This window comes from Lepisma saccharinum, chromosome 3, assembly GCF_977018435.1.
Source record: "Lepisma saccharinum chromosome 3, izLepSacc3.1, whole genome shotgun sequence".
NCBI lineage: Eukaryota > Metazoa > Arthropoda > Insecta > Zygentoma > Lepismatidae > Lepisma > Lepisma saccharinum.
The window spans coordinates 32,063,730-32,089,164 of NC_139231.1; the positions used below are offsets into that span (position 1 = coordinate 32,063,730).

Here is a 25,435-nt window from a genome sequence, read left to right on the forward strand (position 1 = left end):
ATTTTCTTGACCGGGATGTGTAAAAGTTACGCATAAAATAACGGCATGAAATGCGAAAAAAATTAAGAAAAATAACTGTGCTGGATATTCAGTTATCCAAGGACATACGATAATAATAATGTTGTTATCATTACCACTACAACTTCTCCTTTTCAACTTTATATCACCTGAACCCCTCCCCCCTCCAAAAAGTTGTGGCGACATCAGTATAGATTAGCCCATCTGTACATAAATTGGACTTAAAATCAACTTTGATAATTATTAATGCAATGCATTCGTCAGTTACAATGAAACGAAATCGCCTCCATCAACTTATCAAATAATTTGATCTGACGTTAATTAAGCATGGTGTTGTATTCAGTTTCTTGTTCTTTTCTACTGCTTTTGTTTATGGTTTTGATGGACCCTCTTCCCGTAGCAAAATGTGAAAATTTCACTAATAATAGGGTACTTGCTACCACTTCTAGTTTCATTGTAATTGGTAACGAAGGGATTAGGGGTTGATTGAGCAACTTCAGGGTTGCGGATAAAATATTCTCTGCCACCCACTATTTTCATTAAAGATGTGTTGTTAGTTTTGGACTTTTATCTCTACTTTAAACTGTAGGACCAATCCTGATTATTCTTTCTGTCCATAATGTGGACCTAAAATAACAAATCAAACAAACAAAATGTTCATTTCTATTCATTGAAAAGAAGAGCTTATCTAAAAGTAATGTAAGTTACTTTTCAAAATAACAGTAACTGACTTACTTTTTTAACAAAGTAACTGTAATTCATTTACTTTCAAAAGTAACTCTCCAGAGACAACTCTACTACCATGGTCCTCGTTCACCTTCTCGTGTCGATTAACCTGATGGAGCAAGTACGCGATGCTAATTAAATCAAGCACCCAGAATAGATTGGTTTAAGGATGTCACTGGGAGGGTGCAATTAGACACCTTGGAGTGTTTCCCCCCTCATTAATCCTTCCACGAAAGTGAAATGAAAAGAACCGGAGAAACATTTGTTGTCATCGGAATTTCTTGAAGTGAGTTCCATTCTTTGATTTAAAAAAAAAAGTGTGATGGAAAGTTGTGAAGGAAAATATAGTATTGAAATAATAATTTGCAATGTACTGCCACTGTGGTGTGACTAAAATACTACTTCCAACATAATATCGAACAAATTAAGCTCACATAGCAGAAATTGTACGATTTTAACACAGAATTTGCGGGAAGTACTGTCATGAGAACGACTACATTTGCATTGTTTGACCGACCTCTGTGGCGAGTGGTTAGCACAGTGCGCTACGATCAAAAGGGTCCCGGGTTTGAATCCCGACCTGGGTGTTCTTTATGACTGTCTCTTCATCAATTTTATCATATCACCACTCATTCTCATCTTTCCGATTAGCCAAAAGTGGCAAAAAAGCGAAGTAAAATAAACCAAATCAATCAATCAATCAATCAATTTGCATAGTTTCATTACTTGGCATGCAATAAAACATTGTCTAGCATGTTCTTTTATTCACTTTGAAATACTGCCGTACGCAGAATTTTTTTTCGAGCGAGGCTGGAATTGTACATGTGGATAGTACCCCTACATAGCTACTTTCTAGGGAGACGGCGTGCACAATATGACATTTCGTTTTTTTAGAGCTTTTTTTCCACTCGCAAAAATTGCAACCAGGGGTTATTCATTTTAAGGATGATATGAATTTATCACTTTGGTTTTTCCCCAGTTCTTCACTGTTTTTATTTGAAAATGTAGATTTTCTCAAAATTTCGGAGTAGGCTGTAGCCCCATCAGCCCCCTCCCTCTGCGTACCCCAGTACTTTGAACAATTTCAGGCAACGGTTAAAGTTTTTCTGTAATCGAGGGTGGAAACAGGTTTCCGACATACAGGGGATGTGTGAGACAATATTTGTGGGTGGTTTGAGTTGAATTTCCCTTTATAACATGAAAACGAACCATTTAATAAAAGTTGATACCATGTTGGGAGGGCCCCAGGGCCTATAAACCCAACCCAAGCCTAGGTAGACAGATGATCCCTTTGTTTTTATTGTTCAGAATAATACGAACTAATGAATTAAATTAAGGATTAAGAACTAATGAAAAAACTGAAATTACACGTGTTGAATACGCCAATCCTAAAAATGTCCAGGTGGGTTGTAGCCACTGTCACCCCTCTTCTGGACGTACAGGAATAAAATTGTAAATTTTGCCGAGAAAACAGCAGTTCTATCTGTTCTCACTGTGTACTGCTGCCCTCTGATGCGGATAGTCTGTGTAATTTTCAAATTCCAACAGTAGATGGCAGCATAAGAGCAAGCGCTCGTGTGTTCTGTTTTCCTGTGCGCTATGCGAAAGTTGCTTTTTTTTTCTCGTTTCTTTTGTAACGCAGGTCTTGAGTGTTTACAGTGGAATTCTTTCTGTGGCCTTCCAAAGAAAACAAGTGCAAGATAACGCAAAATAATTACAATGTGGTGCTTTCTAGCAGATAGAATAATGTATTTGTAGAAATATTGAACGTTGGTTTTTAGTTTGTTTCGTGGTAATGAGGTGATGAAAAGAAACTGCCTTCCTTGGTTGTAGAATTGTCAGACACAATCCGTGCCATAGGCGTAACTTTCCGGGCGGAAGCAAGGGGGCATTTGCCCCCCAAAGTTTTCACGTTTATTAAAATTAACCACCTGAGACCTAAGGAACAGAGACTGCATATTAAGTAAAACAATTAGTTGGAGACAAATACTTCCAAAATTAAATAAGATTAACACATTAAGCACCAGACCCCATTTCACAAATTTATTGTCCAGGGCCAGGTGTTTTTAGAGACAAATATTAGTGTTTATAATATTGATACACGCGGTCCCCTGAAATATTTTTTTGTTATTAAAACTTTGTGAGGTCATGTGCATCAAAATTATACACTTTGATTTTATTTAGAATTACTTAATTTGCTTTCATTTTTTAAAATTTTTATTAAACAAAATTATACAAAATGTAATAAACGGTATATACTGGTATTTTATAGTAGTCTACTGATAGCAATAGATTATCTAAATTCAATGTCAAACATATATAGTTTAGTATGGTTGTGGGACAAGTACTGTTTTTATAAACAGTGCAAAAGAATGATAAAATCGCCTGTCAAATATCAACCTTACAAAATAATATCATAAATGTGTTTAAGTTCAGCACCTTGGCGTAGCCACGTGCTTTATAAAGAAACAGTCCAAACACATGAATTTCTCCTCCACACAGTCAGCACAGTTTGTGGTAACTTGCTTTGAATGTCTTGCTGCATATGCTCGCCATTAGTTGCAGCAAACATCTTGTAGCATGCAGAACAGCGTCCTGTTTTACTTCCAGCTTCCTTCAATACATGTGTACGTCCAGGATATGGTTACCAGACGTCAGGTTTTCCCCGGACATGTCCTACATGTTAGCCTTGTCCGGCGAGGAATTTGAAAAATATCATAAATGTCCTACATTTTGAGCGTCACATAATATTAATTAAGGAAATGCGTGTTTCAGTTAAACACAGAAAAAACTGAGCTCCCAAACTCAATAGTGAAATTAATTTTGATACAGTATTTGTTTTTGTTTCTGATAGAACAATAATGGAAGCTATTAATTTTTAAATTATTGTGGCCACATTCTGATGTCACTGTTCAGTGCCTGAGTGGAATTTCTTGCTTCGGTGTTTATACTGATGAAACAATTTGTTTCCCATGCTTATTCAATATTTTGATTGTAAAGCAGGGGGTATAGAGAACAAAGTTATTGAACTAGAAACTACCCTAGATGAACCTTCTGAAACTATTTAAAATTACCATAATTGTTGAATATTTCTTTGCCATTCCAGGTCATAATGAGAAAGCACTTTCATTACCATCAGAACAGCGGAGTCATGAGAGATTTTTTTTTCAAATAGTCTGTAAAAAGTTTATTACTGGGGTTCAGTATAATTTCAAGGAGTTTGATTGTTCAGTCTCTCAATAATTTATTTTGACTAAACCTGAAATGTTGATACAAATTGGCTCCTCTGAGAATTATCAGTTAAAACAAGTAGTAAAGTGTATTGTGTAGTACTGATTAAAAGTTTGGAAATTTTGCATTTAAGAATTCATTAAGATTTTTTTTTCTTGTAGCTGAAAAGTGTCAATTTTATATTACTTTCTAGCATGTTCTGGAAATGGGTATTATTTATTGTGAATGTCTTGTGTCCTACATTTTGACTAAATGTACGATTTTGCTGCATTATAATTATTCCAAAATTGTTAATGGTTTTCTGGTTATTCTTAGTTTGTTGGCCACCTTCATCATTTTTGGAACATCTTTAGTTGTAAGGAAAAACACGTCTCTTTTGTCTCTCCATTTCCCAACAACAATTTTTGTGTTGCTTTGCAAAGCTCTCATTTCACCCTTTTTCAATTCCGCTTGCACAACTGCTTTCCGATTTCATTTTCTGGACTTTCTCAACGTTCCAACAAGATACATGTATCTTTGCATTAGTTCTTGAGCCAGAGAAACACTAGTATAAAAATTGTCAGTATACAATGTTCTAACACTATACAATAATGGAGGCATTATCTCCATAACTACTCTTGCACAGATCTCTTCATATTTAGGGTCTGTTTGTTTCCCACTATATACTTTGACGTGCCACGTGTAACCATCCTTTACACAAAGTTTGAATAACTTGAGGCCATATTTGTGTCTTTTTCACTAAGAGTCCAGAACACTAGGTTCACTGCTGGAGTTTTCTTCAGTCTCGATCCATCGTCGTATGTCAACGGAATTTGCTATTTTTCTTCAAAAAACAATTAACAAAATGCTGAGATTCCCAACATACACTCCTGCCACCTGTATTGAAAATTACCGGACCATTGTTATATATCCTATCTGCAGGGCCAGAGGAAACTAAATCTGCATTCATATCCCTGTTATTTGTGCATATAAGTGATACACAGGTCCTAGAAAACGGAGTTACACCGTGTTGCACGCGGCCTGGTGGGTAAACTTAATTTGTGTATCACATTTATGCACATGGCGCTTAACGTGTTTTTATATTATATAATAAATATATTCTTCTTATGAAATATAACAACAAAAATATAATAAATCATTTTCATAGCCCTCTGTTGTGATTTCGCAAATGTAACATTTATTGAGCAAAATAGTCTTTGACGCTGTTCATATGGGATGGAAAACTTATCGATTCTGCCCCCTTTCCCCAAAGTTAAGTCCCAAGTTCTATTCTGCAACCCCCCCCCCCCCTAGTTACGCCCATGATTCGTGGTGACTGGACGGTCCCTTTTTTGATTCTCTGTCTCGATTGTTTTAAAACGTAATGCCCCCTTTTGTGACAATGACTTATCGGCATAGAATTACTGCAATAATACACCTTTTCTACTATTACTATGAATTATTGCATTTTTGGGTAGCAATAATCTCAGATTTCAATGTCAACAATGTGCCATATTCCAATTTCTTAAAATATTGGAGTTCCTTCTCTGTCGACCGGGAATTAATGCTACGAGGACTGAACGAGTGTCTTCGCACATGGATGATTTGTGGACAAGTGACGAACGCTCTTTCAGTGCAAAATTTGAAAGTTATGTTGATTCATATGGTGAAATTTAATCACACATATGTAAAGTTTTAAAAAAATATATATTTGAAAAGACGGATATACTGAAACATCGACAAAATATCAATGAATGATTTCTAATTCTGAAAGACTGTTTAGCGCTACGACGCCAGGGGACCCGCGTTCGAATCCTGGCCTGGGCATGGATGTTTGTGAGTGATCATATCATCGCTCATCCCCATCTTCGCAAATTAGCCAAAAGTGGCACAAGAAGAAGCGAAGTAAAATAAACCAAATCAATCAATCAATAAAGGACTGATTGTTTGGAGTGCAGTGCATATCACCATATTATGCAAGTTTTTTACACAGTACTTGTTTGTTTATTTATTTAACTAGTTTTCAAACATAATGACGAAACAGTTTTTAATAAAACTGTCGTCCCTTTTTTCCTTCACGAAAATATGAAAAATGCCTGTTTGGTTGTTTTAGAAATTGGTCACCTTATCCGTGGCAACCGAAGACGGGAATGTTTTGGTTTCTAGAGAAGGAAGGAAAAGGTTTATGTCATTTTCTACGTATCCTTCTTCTCCGAAGTGTGACAAATGAGATGACGAGGAGACAGATAAGTGGTGATTACCCCACCCTACCTCTCTAACTACAAATGTCTGGGGAGTTAATTTTCATGCATGCTAACCCTTAATAACTTAAACTTACACCTACTGATTGAATATCAAGGATTTATTGCTTCGTGGAATTTTGTGATCATTAAAGAGTACCAGGTGCGATTTAAGTGGTTTGATTTGATTGTTCTTATTCAGGATCGCTTTTCTGCCACTTTTGGTTAATCACGACGATGAGGATGACTGATGATAGGAATATCTGACGAAGGGACACTCGAAAGAACACCCAAGCCAGGATTCGAACTTTGGGTCCCCTGGCGTTGTAGGACGCTCTGCCAACCACTCCGCTACGGAGATTGGCTCCTCGATTCCCAGTGGAGCTGGAGACACATGTCTATGCTTCCTGTCTCATTCTAAACTATAGGCCCAGCAGTGGATCTGTCTGTCGGGGGAAAACCTGAAAGAAATGTTTTTATGATTACCAAATCACCTTTATTATTTGATTGCCACAGACCCATGGGCGAACCAAAGGGAGGGTTAGGGGGTTCGACCCCATTCCATTTTCTGAGTACATTGATGTGATTTATTTGGGAGAGGAGAAACTGCGTCTCTAATCCTTGAACAGGACAATCCTCTCCTTTTGTCTTGTATTTATTTTTAATGTTATCTTTGACATAGTCATTGGTTAAACACAATGAATAATTCTCACTATCGCAGGATGACATATTTTGAATTTAAAATTTAGTATTATCTACGTGCACGTTCCTAAAATTTCAGGTCAATTTTAGAACATAAAAGATTGCTCTTCGTAAAAACACTTGTTTCGTCATGGGCATTCTTCACCGTGTTTCAAAATTCGTGCAACCGTAGATTTGAGTTATTGTAACAGAAAATAGGGAGAGATATTCACATCGGGTTATTGCATTATAAAGCCTCGTCCATAGAGGTATTATAAAATACTTTTGATCGTTCCATAGTGTACGGTTACAAGTTGCCGTAAAATTATACCGTTGCAATTTAAGTCTTCCTGTTAATTTACATAAACGGAGGCAACCGTTTTTTTTTTTAATTGAACTTTTAATATTGTACGAAAAAGGTTTGTAATAATTATAAATTGTAGTTGAATGCACTATAAATATTTTTTTTAAAACTGAATCAATTAAAATTACTTTATTTAGGTTAACTAGGTAAATGTAACGGCCGTAGTATTTTTTCTACATCTGAAATACACAGAAAATTCCAGAAAAAAAATCTGTCCAACAGGCTCGCCGCTATAAATAAGAATATTTCTGACCTTACACCATGTCTGCTCATTGTTGATGGATGTGATTTTTCGTCTGACATAAACATGAACACCGGCCCCCGTGTCAGAGTGGTTAGCTACGACGCCAGGGGTCCCGGGTTCGAATCCCGGCCTGGCAATTGATGTTTCTGAGTGTCCATTCATCAATTTCATCATGTCATTCACTCATCCCCATCTTCGCAAATTAGCCAAAAGTGGCACAAAAAGCGAAGTAAAATAAATCAAATCAATCAATCAATGAACATGAACAGCAATTTGACTATATTTGAATGTATGACAATAACAATAATATAATATTGTATATACAGTACAAAAATAATAGTGGAGGAATAAGATATTGCTGCTAAGGCCTCCCGTAGGATTTTTTTCTCAGTGGGGTGAACATGACGTGATGCTATTCCACCCTTCCAGTTAAGAAATTTATCATGAAGCATCCCCTCACTAGGATAATTTATATAGGCATCCCCCCCCCACTGCATTTTCTCCACGTTGATCCATACAAGCATCCCCCACTTTTTCCCAAGCTGGGCAAAGCATCCCCACCTAGGAATTTCCCTTTGAGCACTAGAGGCGGAATAAGATTTCATATTATGCCCTCCAGTCATAAGAACTCATAATTTACACTGTGTTAATTATTATTGTTTCTTTAAATCGTTGAATTGAAAATACTGTGTCGTTGTTGTCAAGTTCAGAGTCCACTATTTAAATAGAAACTAACTGGATTCGACTGCTTCCTTTCCACAAACACAGTTGCTCGTCTCTTAGTAACATTTCACGATGCACAGATACCAGAGTCCACACAATGCGTTCTTTTTCATGGCATCGCTATAATTTCACCATTCGGATTTAGATTAAGTTTTTCCATATATATATATCTTGGGGGGGGGGGGGCATTGATGGCGGAATTCATCAAGCCAAAGTCTTCTTCCACTTTTCTATAGTTTGATTTTCCAGAAAGGGAAACTACTTGTATTATGATCAGGCGTGCTCAAGTATGTGTGTGGGGGGGGTCATAACCCCCCCTTTAAGAAAAGAACGCCAAAGGCAGGAAAAAATTGCAAATTCAGGACTGACAACTAAAAAAGTATAAGTAACCCTCTTCCTAAAATCCCAGGTAAACCACTGATTATGATAACAATTTTAAAATAAAAATTTGTAAGATTACTATGACTTGAGAATTTACTAGTATGCTTGTTCTGCAAATCTGGTTCTGTAATCAAATAACAAAACATGATGGACGGAAACAACTGTTCATGTTGTCAATCCAAAGAACTGAGAGCAATATAATATTTCTTATTCAAATCAAATCCAAGTGGTAGCTTTCATCACTGTGACACGCAACTCTCTACTTCTCCTTTGAAAAACGTTATTTACTCTCACATATAATCTTATCATATATTGACTACCATGTCAGTAAGGCTGGCACGTATTAGAGACGGTCCTCTAAAAATCGAGAGAGAGGATAGAACGAGACACCTGTTAAATCGAGAGGATACCAAGAATACTCCGTCGTGTCCGTAACTATTGCACCCAGGGAGTTCTATTATTTGTTCGTTTCCAGAAATATTTCCACTTTGCCAAGACCCTGTGGCCGTGTGGTTAGCACATCGTACTGCGACGCCAAGGGTTCCGGGTTCGAATCCCGCTCGGGCTTGGTTGTTTGTGAATGTCCATTCATCAATTTCATCATTTCATCACTCATCACCATATTCGCAAATTAGCCAAGAGGCAAAAAACGCGAGGTAAAATAAACTAAATCAATCAATTTCTCACTTTGTTCAAGAATATAGACACACTTCAACAATGGAAAAGTTGACTGGAGAAATGGCGGTCTCACACAGTTTTTGAGAATATATTTGGTGCACCCAACTGTAATTTATAATCACTATTTATCTTTATACACGATAAAATAAGGTAGGTGAACTACAGGTGGCCATGGTTAAGCTTCTAGGGCAATTTACAAATCTCTAATGAGAGATAAATTTCTAGAACGTGTACCAAATGGATATTTTGTAACATTGCTTGTAACTTTTTTTTTTTAAAAAAAGAAAGAATTACAAAACCGTTACATCTGTTCCCAAGGTGGCCCACGGCTTGTACTGTAGTTGGCTTAGTTGCTCATCTTATTAGAGAAAATTGTTGGTGTCAAACTTTTGATTGTTGAAATGCATTATGTACAGTAACAACGAATAGTCGATCTCCGTGGAGGACTGGTCTGTACAGTCCCTACTCGTACGACGCCAGGGGTTCCACAATAACTTAAATAAAATGGCTGCTGGCAGCCCGAGACAGTTCGTTTTCTGAATGTTACACTTGAGGGGGACTGGGCATGTTAATGTAGTGCCATTAGCTGTGTTAAATACTAATATGATTTTCGCAACGTGGGCCACCTTGGGAACACGGGCTGGGTACCTTTGGCTCACCTACCTTCTTCAAATTTAAATAAATCGTTGCGTCCCAGTTTTTTTTTTTACATAAATGAACAGATAAGACTCAATTTTAACGATATAATGTTATAAATTTTACGGTAATAACTAACATCTAATCTAATCGACCAATCTCCTTACTCTCTCCTCTGTCCATCATTTGTGAAAGAAATAATCAAAGACAGGCTATATAAATTTGTTTCTCCGTATACGAAGCTTAAGTATATACTTAAGCTCAAATCAACATTGTTTTCTTTTTGGTAGCTTGTGTCTTACGAAGTTGCCTGTCTTTCTCTAAGATGCTATAAAGGAAACGCATTTCAAACAATTCACGAACTTTGCTTCCGATGCTGAGTCATTCCATGCCAAATCAACACAGATATGTGCAATTTTTAACCTGACCATCTCCGATTTTCATGAAATTTGGGGAGTTGAAACTATGCATAGAACTTAGTAACTATGAAAATTTTTAGTCTCGTGCGTCTTGTAATTGTTAAATTATTCAAGGTCAAAGTTTGCAGAAATTGCCTTTTTTGAGCCCGCTTAGCTATACTAAATGTGCTGTAACTCCGCCCCTATTTCGCCTAGGAAGCTCAAATAAAGCTTATTGTACACGGAATTGAACACCCTTTCCAGTGATATATAACAAGCCTACCTTTGGATAAAAATATAATTTTGTCACGTGACCTTGTCCTTTGACCTTGAATATCTCAAAACATGTCATAACCAAAAATCGTGAAAAAAATATATTTGGACCCTCATGCGATACTCTAAAACATATCAAAAAATCTTTCTGGGACTGCAATGGGATCAGAAGATACAAAATAATATGTGTAACTATGTGACTGATAAAAGCCCCATTACATGAACTATGAAGAGTCAAATGTCCCTTAACACCCCCTACAAAATGTGAAGGAGTTATCCTGGGTATAATTGGTCATAAAAGAAATAGGTTAGGCACAGGGAGATCTCTAGCTGTGTGTGTCAAGCGCAGGTCCGGCATATTGTTGACCGCCATATTGAATTCAACGCAAAAAATTCAAAGGAAAGGGGGTGATGTGATATATCAAATGAGGCTAGAATTTCACGAGAAATGAAGTGACGAAGGATTTTCCAACGTATTTTACGCCAGCAAAAAGTTATACACATATCTTTCACTTACGATATATGCACATTATAATGTTGTCAATGTTCCTGTGAGCACACTCGTTGACGTCTCTCACACTCGCATAGAATATTTGGCAATGTAGCAGGTGCAACAACATCGCAAGCAGCAACTATGCCTTCTCTCAGATGGTCAATATCAGGGACTTTTAGTGCATGCACCATTCTCTTCAAATGTTTCTGAAGGTAAAAGTCCTCCTAAGATGTTAGATCTGGGGAATGTGCAGGCCTTTTAATAGATCCCCGTGTGCCCATCAATCTACCTAGAAAATTACCATGAAGAAATTGCGAAAATGTCTACATAGTGTGGTCACACTCTGTCCTGTTTCAAAACTCTCGAAAAGTGCCATATCCCGTAAGCAAGGGTGAAAAAACCTGTTCACTTAACAAATCCAAGAAGCCCTCACCATTTAAGGTTCCGTTGTTGAATATGGACCAACCATTTCCGTTCGCCATACATTATACTACATAATTAGCTTACCAGCAACAACCATTCGACTGAGCAAATCACAGGTATTGCATATTATTTTTTTAACTTCATCGTGAACATAAAAATTTGCCTCGTCACTGAAGAATTTTTCATTCCAAAGGAAGTGTCACTTAATTGTTTGAGATACTTTTCCCAATATTCTTAACTATTCAACTATTTGGTGAATGTAGCTGATTAAAATAATATGCAATGGTGCGTATACTTCTTTCTCTCCCAAGATGTCAGCGTGATCTCGATGAGTTCCTAACACGTTAGGAGCATTCCAATGCTTTGTTTTTAACACCTCGAAAAGGAGAAAATGGTTACAAGCATTAAATTTTTGCTGGTTAAATATATGTTGGAAAATCCTTCGTCACTTCATTTCTCGTGAAATTCTAGCCTCATTTGATATATCACATCACCCCTTTTCCTTTGAAATTCTTGCGTTGAATTCAATATGGCGGTCAACAATATGCCGGACCTGCGCTTGACACACACGGCTAGGGATTTCCCTGTGCCTAACCTATTTCTTTTATGACCAATTATACCCAGGATAACTCCTTCACATTTTGTAGGGGGTGTTAAGGGACATTTGACTCTTCATAGTTCATGTAATGGGGCTTTTATCAGTCACATAGTTACACATATTATTTTGTATCATCTGATCCCATTGCAGTCCCAGAATGATTTTTTGATATGTTTTATAGTATGGAATGAGGGACCAAATATATTTTTTTCACGATTTTTGGTTATGACATGTTTTGAGATATTCAAGGTCAAAGGACAAGGTCACGTGACAAAATTATATTTTTATCCAAAGGTAGGCTTGTTATATATCACTGGAAAGGGTGTTCAATTCCGTGTACAATAAGCTTTATTTGAGCTTCCTAGGCGAAATAGGGGCGGAGTTACAGCACATTTAGTATAGCTAAGCGGGCTCAAAAAGGGCAATTTCTGCAAATTTTGACCTTGAATAATTTAACAATTACAAGACGCACGAAACTAAAAATTTTCATAGTTACTAAGTTCTATGCATAGTTTCAACTCCCCAAATTTCATGAAAATCGGAGATGGTCAGGTCAAAGGCTGTGTTGATTTCGCATGGAATGACTCTGCTGTTACAAACATCGTCTTCTGATTCACAAATTATCCAATCGATTCAACATTCATGGTAAATTTCTAACCCCCTCAGACACTACTTTAGTGGACCCGATCAACATGTCCATCTGCCAAGAACTGTAATTTTCTTTTGTCCTTTCTCAAGTTCCAAACGGTAGTGTTTGTTCTAGGACCTCTCTTACTCATGTTATTCGTCAATGATCTTACCGACCATCTCACATCTTCTTTTCGCAGATGACTAAAATTTTTAGAGAAATCTCCACTGCCAGTGATTCCCATCTCCTCCAGAATGACAGTCTCCCGGATGGCGTAGTGGTAACGTAATTGCCTTGTTCTCGGTGGAGGCACATAGTGGTTCGGATTGCACTTTTAAAACTTAGGTCCAGTCCCGATTAGCCTTTCTCTGCATAAAGTGGACTTAAAACAACAAATCAAATCAGTCCTCCAGAATGACATAACATTTACTTCCTGGTGTCGGACACAGTAGCGTACGCAGGATTTTATCAAGGGGGGGTTATTTCTAAAACTTTCTTCAAATTCACACTAACATTGTTTTATTATACTTTAATTAAATAATAATAATCACAATTAATTAATAATACTTATAATTAATTAATTAGCTGAATTACTACTAATAATACTACTAACACCACTACTACTATTAATTGATTGATTGAATTGGTGTTTAAAGTCCACTTGATGCACAGAAAGGCTACTACTACTATTAAGTACTAGAGATCTACATAAATATAGTATTTACGAAAGCAATAGAACAATATCACTTTCTAGTCATTCGATTTTTATCAAATTCTGAGAGCATTTTTTTTCTTTGTTACGAAATAATTGTCTGGTCAACGAGGTGAGGCATTTTAAGTGTGTAGAAAATCCATAAAAACAAGAAAATATATTAAATTAAATTAAAATAATCAAAGTATGGAACTCATCCAAGGAGCTGTCGTGGTCTGGTCGATAGAGCGTCTGACAAACACGCGGGAGATCCGGGTTCGATTCCCGGAATTGGTTGGAATTTTTCCGGCTTCTTACCCGCATAAATGTCCCCGATAATTCACATCTGGATTGTCTCTCTATTCTTGCCGACAAAACATTTTACAATAGTTAAGCTTATTGTCCTTTGAATAATTGTCTAGTCAACAAGGTGAGACATTTTAAAAGAGAGACATTCAAACATGCTCCGGTAAACAATGGGAAGGGGGACTGGTGACTGTTCTTGTCCGCCTAGCCTTTGTCTATACATTAGCTGCTTACAACGAACCAAGAATTTTCTTTAGTTAATTCTCATTGTTCACACAAAAAAATACATGTTCATTGAACGTAGAGGGGTGGCTGATGGGGTTACAGCCCCTACCAAAATTTTGAGAAAATCAGAATTTTCAAATAATAATCCGTTAAGAACTTTAAAAAATCAAAATGTGTAAATGCGAAACCTCTTTTAAAGTGAGTCCCGACTACCATTTTTGTCTTTGAATACAATTTTAATAGACTGAAAAGCTCGAAAAATACGAGATATTTTATTACGCAACCTGCCCTCCAAAACGAAGGCATGTGCTATCCACATTTACTATACCAGCCCATCCCGAAAAAAAAATCCTGCGTACGCCAGTGTATTGAACATTGTTGCAACTGAGATACAAAACAAGTTTTCTCTTTTAACTCATAGTTGCCCTCATATTTTATTTTCAAGAATACTTGTTAATTTTCAAGGCTTTCTCTCTGAAAGACGCGTCTGTTTGGATTGCTGTGCTTTTCTCCGTGCTGCATGGAAATAATAATTCAAATTATTATTATTAGTAGTACTAGTAGTAGTAGTAGTAGTAATAGTATTGTCCTAGATCTTTGACTGTGGTAAATTAGCCATTTAATTATTTTTTTCCACAGCATTTTTCATAACATTTCACAAGCTCAAGGGGGGGGTTTAAACCCCGTAACCCCCCTTGCGTACGCCACTGGTCGGACATGAGCCTTACATTAAACCAGGCGGGGATCCACAGGGAAGGCGATAGGGGTAATCGCTTCTCCCAACTACCAGGCTTTTAATATACTCCCTCTGTCCCATAATTATTGTCCGTTACACTTTTGTTTGTTGTCACAAAATACTTGTCCGATATTCAAACTGTGACACTTGTGTATACAGAAGAAGAAAATGAAACACGGGAATGAGTCATACAACGTTATTACTCAAGGATCAGTACAAATTGGCCGATCAAGTATCCAAAAGAACATATATAAAAAGTAACCATTTTGGCATACCGGACTATAATTATGGGACAGAGGGAGTATTATTATTATACTGAAGACTCAAATGTTCTGTCTTTTATCAACAAGTTTAACAGGCTCGAGAATATTTTAAAAGTTTGAGGCCGCTTCATCATAGGCTACTCGGAACTGGACCTACAGTTTAAATTTGGATCCAAACCACTGTGCAATATGCCTTAAAAGAGGATTGAACCCGAGACTTCTTGAGAGAATAGTTATTATTATTATTATTATTCGCTATACTGCTCAATTGTGATCGTTCAGAATTATGATACCGACATAGAATGATAACCATCTGAACCTCCATTTTTGCAAAGTAATACTCAAATTTCTAGAACTTGAAATTCAGCTTGGTTCTTATTTACAGCATGATACGTGCAGTGGGATCCATGAGTATTACCGTGCAAATTGTCCATGACTATTTTCATTAATTTTTCTCTTACATCCTATGTTTTTTAATCGATGGATTATTATGTATGCTGGTGCAGAAGTTGTCAACAGCTTGTTTTGAGTTTTATTTTAATCTTGAAGCTCTTATTGGGTCAAATAAGGTGCACGAACATGGTGATGGACAATTTGCACGGTAATACTCATGGCTCCCACTGTACATGTATATTGTTTCAAACAGTGTAGGTTTTAGAATTGATCATCGGTGAGGTGAGGTACCAGACTGAAATTCGCCCCTCTCCAGGGGTGCCCACAGGGGGGGATTATGGCGCAGGTTGCACCATCGAGATTTTGGGGGGGGGATTTTTCCCTTCAAATAATATAAAATTCAACATTTATATTTTTTTCCAAAATGCATGTAAAGATTTTACACCTTAAATGCACCATATTTAATCCATTACATGAAGAAAACAAAGTGTCTAAGGGTATTATCGAAGGGGGGCAGGGGGAGAAATATCCACCTCTTAAGATAGTATGCCTTAATTGAAACGTGAGTTCTGGGGGGAATTCTCAATTAAACTTGGGGGGGGACGGACAGTATCCAATTCGAGGTCTTAGATTATGGCTTGTATTTTAGTTACAGAGGGATTGAGGATTAAATTGAGAGGTATCCAATTCTTGTGTATCGCTATTGTCTTATTCACTGTTCAAAATTGATTTGGTATTAATTTTAAAGAGGGAGATATTTAGCGATATGGTATCCACACGTTTTGGGCCTCGAACGTGCCAAAGGAGAAGCTGGAAAGGACTAAATATTTAGGGATCTTAAGAAAGTATTGACACCCTATTAAATTAATTTTCTTGAAAGCCCGCAAAGAAATCGGTGTAAAAATTTTCTTGGTCGCTTCGCTCGCAATGATGTGTTGTTATATAGGATACGTGTTTGGCGCTTTAATGAAGTGAATGTGAAGTTTTTATACTATAGCTGCATTACAAGACGGGCGATATTCTCGATTATGATGAACGATTTTAGGGGTGGTCTTGAGTGATGGGCCCCCTGTCTAGGGAGGAGGGGCAGATCAAGTATAGTGTTCAGTAAAGCTAAGAGAAAGAGTAACTTTCGATATGGTTTGATGGTGCGAATGACATGATTTTTGGGGGGATGCGCCATTGGCCTTGGGGGGATGGGCACCCCCTGCCCCTCTCAACTGTAACTTCTAGATCCGCCACTGCATTAAACTCTGAAAATTGTAGTAGTCTTATTGTCTATCTCAAAAAGAACATGTTAAAGTCATCTTACTGCATCCCTGGCAATAACATCAAATTAGTATCCCCTCACAAAGCCAGGCATTCTTTCGATCAAAAGCAAACATTGAAGGAACATTACAGGCATCAGAAAAAAATGCATTTGTGTAAAGAAAGTTCGTAATGAATAAAGTTGTGGCTTTCAATGTGGTGGCAGATTGGATTTTGATACCCTGAGCATATGTAAACTATGTATACGCCCATGGGCAGTATAAAAATGTGCAAAGGAGCATTTACATTAATTAATTAGAAACATAGTCAATGAATATAATAGGTAAGTAAAGGCTTACATAAAGAGGAAATATTTGATTATCTGTATGCAGAGAACGAAGCAAAATTAAAATGAAGGAATGTGGTTGGTCGTTTAGGCAACATGAAGAGGGGCAAGTCAGAAAAAGAAAGAGCCACATATATATATATATATATATATATATATATATATATATATATATATATATATATATAAACATGAAATGCTTCTCATATGAGCTTCAGAAGAAGTAATATTGCACCTTGCTGGTGGAGAAGTTCAGCTTGTTTGAATGTAAATTCTAGTGTACTTCTGCCAAGTTTATTGCCAATGAAATTGATCAAATCTACTTCTATTCTGATTCCCAATTAAAATACATTTTCTAAAACAACTTCTTTCCTCCCCACAAGTACGTATCATCTGCATATGGTATACCTTCAATATCATTTTTAATTAATGTTTTGAACCTGTGAAACTACGTGTTTTAAATCTAAATTACTGATCCATCACCATATTTGTACCTCTGGCCTGGGAGCAGTGTCGCTAGTGTCGCATGTAGTTAGCACATTTTCCGAGGGCACTGTAAGCCCATAGTGTAATATTGCTCATGAATGACGGATGGAGACTCAAGACAGGTGACTCTGGAAGGTTCTGCCATTGGCTGGGCTTCTGCGCTGGTCGAGCGAGAAGTTTAGCGTGGCAGATCCTTGCCGACTACGAGAGACTTCTGACGTACTGGACACTGGCTGGACAGGCTGAGTATATTGCATTACAGTCTATAGCCCCTTATTGGCCCTCATGGCCGGGTGTAATTTACCTAAAGTCCATTGATTTATTTTGAGATCTTAAAAGTGCTAGAAAAGGAAATTGTTTTAGTTTAGATTTTTTTGGTGGATTGCTCCGGGTCATGTTGGCTGTGGTGTGGGGGGTTTTGGGCTGGGCTGTGATTTGCTCTGACTCGTGTAGCCTTTACTTACTGACTGCTGACTATCAAATGGGACAAATTAAACTAGGTTAACTGGGAGATAATCCATAGACATTTCTGTTGAATTAATTGTATTTGGAAAGTATAAGTACTAATATGTTTTGTAATAAATATTGGGTTAACGAATATTAAGTTCCAATTGTATACTTTAAGTACCTTATATATGACAATCCTCGTCTCACTTCTTTGGTATTAAAGGGGAAACAAGAGACGTAGAGGATTATAGCACAAATATCGTGGCGCTAAGGTAGATAAATACATTTTTTACAATGCTCTTACAACACTGCATCTTGAAATTTTCCACTACCATGAACATTCTCCACCAGGCAGAAACAAAGGAAAATGCATACGTTTGGGAATCAAATAACACAGTACATATACAACGAAGTTTTGAGATCATTTATTGAAGAAATATCTCTCAGTGCTTCGATATGCACTGTATATTATATTTTTTTAATCGAATACAGAATGATGATTGCTTGGTCTATTATACAAGCGAAGTATACAGAATACAGGATTACAGTTTACCCAGGGAAAAACAAAATTTAGGGAGCGAAAGAAAATAACAGATAACGTAAGTAGAGCATAACAGGACAAGTGGTATGACACTGTAATTTTTTTTTCTGCTAAAAACATACTGTACACAGGACACAACAAATAACAACCCACAAAAATGATGCATTCAATTTTATAACTCATTTACTTTATTCTCCATTCTTATGACAAAGAAAGTTCAACTTTTCGTTCTCTAATCCACGAACTGGCTATCATAAACACAGGTTTATATTCCTCAGAGATGATGATTATGTAAGCTGTAAAGAACATGGGTACTGTTTTGTCTTTTATTGTTCTTCAGTCGACATTACAAAATGACAGCATTAATTTTTTTTATCGTTATTTCATCTTACAAAGTATTATCAGTCTGTATTTTAATTGGCCAATTGCATTGTTTACATATTTTTTTAACACACGGCCTTTCATTCGAGCACAATATTTCCCAATATACATTCATGCCCATGTTTGACACTCAAGCATAACACTGTTGATAATGTTATCCGGGTTCCACGAGTTTTCCCGCACTGCACTGACCAAGGAAAATAACGACCACACAATTTCCTGTGTGGAAGGTCACTTACTGTGCAAGTTAATTTAGTCAATTTATGTACTTTGAGAGTTAGACATATATTTCCTTTCACAGGGATTTATCCTTTATTGACCAACAGATAGTTTTACGGTACGGCTTGCTTTTCAGTGCGGGACAACTCGTAGGACTAGTGCACTTGGCGCATACGTACATCCATCCATGAGTTAAATTTTCAGTCATTATTTCACTTTGAGGACCTAGTCTCAAGATTTATTATTTTTTTTTTTTTGCATTATCCTGCAATGATCTGTGAATGTACAGTCGCGAACTGCATTGACTTTCAGTACGATAGCTGTCCATGACTGTACAATATAAATACTTTCAAATTTTTCATTATTATTTTAATTAAAATAATTTAGGCTTACATCAAATTTTGACACTATCGGCCTCATAATGCTTTTCATAATTCACAAGAGCAAACTTAGTTGTGATTGTGGCGATCTGTTATCTTTGTGTCATTTCAATTAACGTCTTCAGCTGAATTTAAAATTATTGTTATAAAGACTAAATTGAAGGTTATTTTAGGCAGTGGTAGTGCGACCAAAACTACCCTCTGGACTTATTTTTCTATGATAGTTAATAAAGATACTTGGGGGCAACGGGACAGTTTGGGTAATATAACGACGTGATACAGTCCAAGAAATTATTTTTTGTTAAGGGGGTGAGTAACCTTTGTTCCACATTCACAATTCCTACAAGAGAACAAATATGATTCTGATTGGTATACCAACAGCACCCAACTGCTGAGATCGTGTGTGTCGATTTGAGAAAGACGGAAAAAATCTACCCTTTGGCATAGATCAGTACGTAAAGGTCTCGATCGAAAACTATCAATAGCTTCGATGGGAGTAGCAAACCAGGGCAAGCCTCCCAAAGTCTACTGTTTCTCTCGTCTCTTCGTCGAAGTTTCACCCTACTTATCGCTCACTGAAGAGAGACAGTGGGAAAATCCCAGGGGGGATATTTTCAGTCTGCCCGGAGCTAACAAAGGTCACGATTCAACGCTATTTTTTGCCGTTGTCTACGTGAACCATCCTTGATTGAGGCACTCCTTTATTTTCGGGCTGAACGGTGCAGACGGTTGGATTGTAAGCAAGAAACGTTGATGTTTCAACTCTGTTGCTCTTCACAGAAACACGATAACAATTCGTTTCTCCCACAGTCTTACCTTTCTTCATTTTTTGATTGTACGTATTAGTTCTTTAAAATAACTGGCAATGAATCATTTACTTGCCTTACGGTACTCCCCAACTTTGATTATTAATAACAATATAGCTTTAGTTGTAGTGAGTAAGCCTTTCATTTCATGTGCCTTTCTCAAGAGTTATAAAATGAAGTTTAATGTTAATTACGAGTAACAATTGATTAAATAATCGAGTGCTAAACAGCTATATTTTTAAAGGCTGCCAATAAACAATAGAGATCAAAACCTGTTAAAGCCTTACATTTCAATTTATCTGCATTAAGTTTAGTACTATATTATTGAAACATAGTTGTAATATATTTCATTGAGAAAGTCGCGTGAAATATGTAGAAACGTTAGTCACTGGGTTTTACTGTGAATGTGATTAGGTTTACACGGGCGGACAATTTGCAAAAAGATCTTTACCGTGACATCATTTTGATAACTGCATTTTTTTCCTACCTGAACTAAAGTTCATTTCCTCGGATTATTTTTATATTATATATCCATACTTGCTTTAGTAGCAGTTTAATTTATATGAAGGTTCCCTACAATCGTCTGAAGATTAAACCGAGATCCATACTCAGATACGCTTGTTAATAGTTTATATTTATAATAAAATTTAGTTACAGAACTCGAATTCTTACAGATTCTTCTGGCTTAGCTTTGTCCGCTATGAGGGGTTGCGAGTACACGATTAATGCCTCAGTGTGGTGCTCTTCATGCCATACTCTTCTATACTGGAGATAAAAGGTAATGTCGGGTGTATATATTTATGGTACAATGTTCACTGCACGTTTGAGTGCACAATAGATGTGCAGCACGGTATTATTCATAATTGCTTTCAGCGTATAAAAGCAGTCTACTTCCACACATATTTAGGTACAGCACAAATCTTCATTTCACTTATTGTTGCGTTGTTAATGCTCATATCACTTTAACGATTTCAATGGTATACAGATAGGATTGGCTAATGCGCATTCTATGTAGCTTTTTGAATAAGAAACAAGTAAGCTTTGAAATGACAATTCGAATGTACAGCCCGAAGAATTACAAAACAATAACTGCTTTGCATTTTATCTTTCTGGTCGAGATATGTTGCTTTTGTTAGTATGATTTATTCATCATCGTTGTCTTTTATCTTGTGTACAACTGTGAAGTAAATGGTTTATGTCTAAGGTAAGTGAATCTTCTATTCAAAAGTGCTCCACCAGATTAACGCACACACTGTGAAAAACATGTAACTTGATTAGGAATACATATCTCTTTGAACGAAAGAATTTAGTTTATTTTTATTTACTGGATTTGGGATTGTTATTTTTTTCTTCCCCTGAAAAATCTTATTGAATTTATTAAATTACTAGAACTAAGTCAAATGAAATAAGGCAGCTTGACTTGGCGCCGCCATATGTCTTATGATCCTATATCAAAGTTGCAACGTAACAAAAAATTACTTGAATATAGTGAAAGTCTCTGCTATTCTGGAAACGAAAAAAGAAAATCTGTATGGATAAAAATCTGTGTTTCGAATCCTCACACGTTCCTGTCTACTAATTGCTGATTTCCGTTACATTTTAACAAACGGGAAATGATTTATAATTATTTGAGAAAACCGATAAAATTTATTTACAACCAGCAAAAACACAGCATTCCTTATTTTTAGAAACTGCAATTTTGGAGTTGATTCGAATAGCTACCCTCTGTGATATTCACTCGGTATGTTCAGTCGTTCTTTGATGTAGTTTATCTAAAGATTAAAATATTTTTATTTTAAGAAAGCTCACTTGAAGGTAATTTGCGAACTTTCGAGTTTACAGATTCTTTCAAGATGGCGCTTAATGTGGCTAATATACATGTACTAGTATGTTAAAATTTTTCCTTTCAGCAAGAAACGAATAGTCTCGGAACCACGGAGACTCCTTGCATCCTCCAATAACTCATAAACTATATAAGTATGAGGATGGTTTATGAAGTATTATGTTTCCCATTAATTAAAAATCCTACAATATCGTATGGTCTTGTCTAAAATGGTGATAGTGAAATAGTAAAACCTGTATGGATGTACGAATGCGCGCACAATATACTATATCAATCAGTGGTAATATATTCTTCATTTTCTTTAATTTGAGCACCATGAAACGCACTCATACCAACATACACACTCACACACGATGAACATTCACTCTTGTAAAACCAAATACCATAATTAGTAACTTCAGTTTCTGTATGGAAATAACAGCCGATAAAACAAATAAAAAAAACAGGTAACACGGGAATGCCCTTTCTATTTCCTTCACACACATATTATTGCTTACAAATTAATTGGTTGGAACTAAGTGTATTACATACATATTGGCAAGAATCTTTCTCAAAACTCCACATGCATTCAGACACTCGCTCTCTCACATACACACTTGTGTACAGATTTTACAAATACCATTCGATCTTTCCCCCCAACATGCACACGTTGCGAAACAAAAATTAACATTTTTACAATGTTTTCACTGGTCTGAATGAGCTAAGAAGAATTTGTGGGCTGCATATAACCAGTAGAGTGGAGAATACACTGCACACCTATCCTGATTTATCAAAAAATAAAGGATTTTTCACCTACATACCACTCTAAGAGGTCACATTTCTTATTACCACATCTTTCTTGGCTTGGTTAGGTTGCGACATAGTACCATTTTACCATGCCTGTTACAGTACACCTGCCCTTACCACAACAGCATCAATATATTTATACCGTCTCCACACTAAACACTGGTAATACGAGTGTTCTGCATAAAAGGAGGGGGGCTGTGTGTTCCAAACAAGTTCATCACATATGTTTCACCGGTCTACTTGCATGTCTTTTTTTATTTAGGAAAAAAAGATTATAATAATTATTATTATGGGCACTACGCGAGTATAGCTTAGTTTGGAATCACTATTGTAGAAGATTCTCCCGTTGGAAAATACCTGATCCCAGTGGTCGATCACATTTTATATGCCTTTGGCCCCGAGCCTTCATGACTTCGCCTTCTGCATGTTCCCTCCCTTTTCGTGTTTCCTCACTTACTGTCATTATGGATGATCGTTGGAGGGAAAGTGGATGACCATTCAAAGAAGGAGGGGAGTTGAACGGGGGGCGTGATTTAAGTATCACATTTCTTTCTCGCCCGTCTTTAAGACTCCTCTGCGCTATCTGTCGTTATCACAGCAGCTCATAGATGGCACTGGTAGCGTTTCTCCCATGACGTATGGCGCGAAAGGGATTTCCCCGCCGTAGAAGTACTCCCCCTCCGTTTTGGCCGTCAGCAGCGAAGAGGATGGTTCGGCCAGGTCCATAGCGAATGTTTTTCACGCGGAAGCCAACTGCCTCCAGACTGTGTGTCACATTGAGGACATGTAGGGCCAACTGAAACTGCTCCCGCTAAGTAACATGTCCCGGATGAGAGTCTCTATCGGCGTCTTGCCGACGAGCCGCACAAAAAACAACTGCTCGATCACCTGCGAGCTCACAGTCCTAAGAGAGGGTAACCGGAGGAGCAGTTTGCCAAAACGCGTCGGTTGGTTAGGGTATTGAGTCCGACAATATTCTTCTAGCGCACACTGTGATTTTTCTTGCAGGCTTTCAATATGGGCGACATCCGACAACCCGCAGGCATCTGCAAAGAAAGAAAAACAAACATTACAAATCTATTAAGTTTATCGAATTAAAACAAAAGCATTGCATGCAGCAAAAGTAGTGAACAAGAGTTGGAATTTGGTTCTTAAAAACATCAGGATATTTCCACACATATGCCTATGCATCTTTTACTCTCACCTCTTGGCCATGCTTTGTTTCATCCTGGGAACAATCTTTTGCAAAATGAGTGGTGAAATCGAGTAGCAAAAATTTCTGAAGAGTCGGTTTTTTAAATATTGTTATCGTTTTGAAGCACCGTGCCCATATTCTACATTCTGAAAATTACATATCTCTTTTTAAGTAATTCTTGAGTAATGAAGTCAGCCTGCATGGTGCAGTGGTTAGTATAAACATCCTAGGGTTTAAGGCTAAGGAACTGATGCATCGATATGTTTGTTCCTCTGTTTAATCAATTCACAATTTATTCTCACCGTCCGCGATGAACCCAGAGATAAAAAAAGATCTTCTGGGTGGCCGAGCGCGTTGAGTGCTGGACTCATGATCTGGCCAACGACGGACACAGGTTCGAATTCTGGCATGGGTATTTGTGTTCCTCATACCATGTCAAGTAAAAAAGATAAAGTAATATAACGATACTAAAAGGACCATTCTTCTATGTACATTTAATGTACTATTTACTGATTACTGGTAAGAGTTTCATTTACCATAGGCCTATTACAATAATCAGTATCAAGAATATTATCTTGAATGCTCTACAAGAAATTAGATTTTTTCAGAATTTAAAATACGGCATGGTTCTTCTACATAGATAGGGGATATTCTTTTAAATAGTTGCTTGTCTCGCAGGTTTAAGGCTGTTTTCTCTTAGTAACAAAAAGATGCATATCAAAATTCATTTCCTGAGAGAACGTGATGGAAATCATAATTAAAAAAACAAAAAAAATCGATGTTTTTGAAGATTACTCCACACAAAAATTATAAACCATTGTTGCTCTGGATAGTTGTAGTACAGTGGGATACATGAGTATTACCGTGCAAATTGTCCATGACTATTTTCATTAATATTTTCTCTTACATCCTATGTTTTTTTAAGCGGTGGATTTTTATGTTTTATGTATGCCGGTGCAGAAGTTTTCAACAGCTTGTTTTGGGTTTTCATTTAATTCTTGAAGCTCTTATTGGGTCAAATAAAGTGCACGAACATGGTGATGGACAGTTTGCACGGAAATACTCATGGATCCCACTGTACCATGAACAATACAAGGCATATGCCGTGAATATATTAAATTTTCCAAATTTTCTAAAGAACAATTGCCGTAAACTTCCACCTAAAGTTGCAACAAAAACATTGATAAGTGGATCGATATGTGTTAACAATAAGAGTAGGCAAATTGTCCATCACCTCTGCTCCAGCACAATTCCATTCCCTAAAAACGCATGGAATGAAGAAGAAAAAGAACAAAAATTACGATTGACAATTTGCCTACTGTTTTCTTTGCGGGGATTGTAGTCGTACACTTTGTGTGAAACTATCCTCGTAAATTCTCTCTCGCAGGAAAGAATGTAAAAAGTATGGCACCTAAGTACAGCAGGATAG

At 36.9% G+C, this 25,435-nt stretch overlaps 1 protein-coding gene across 1 annotated transcript in view; it reads right to left on the reverse strand.

Annotated features, from left to right (window-relative positions):
* Window positions 1-18,258: 18,258 nt before the first annotated feature.
* svp (COUP transcription factor 2) overlaps window positions 18,259-25,435 on the reverse strand; it is a 185,465-nt gene continuing 178,288 nt past the window's right edge. Inside the window, exon 4 of the mRNA XM_083118404.1 lies at window positions 18,259-23,857. Coding sequence (XP_082974530.1) covers window positions 23,583-23,857 — 275 coding nt within the window. The 3' untranslated portion in view covers window positions 18,259-23,582. The remainder of the gene's footprint in view (window positions 23,858-25,435) is intronic.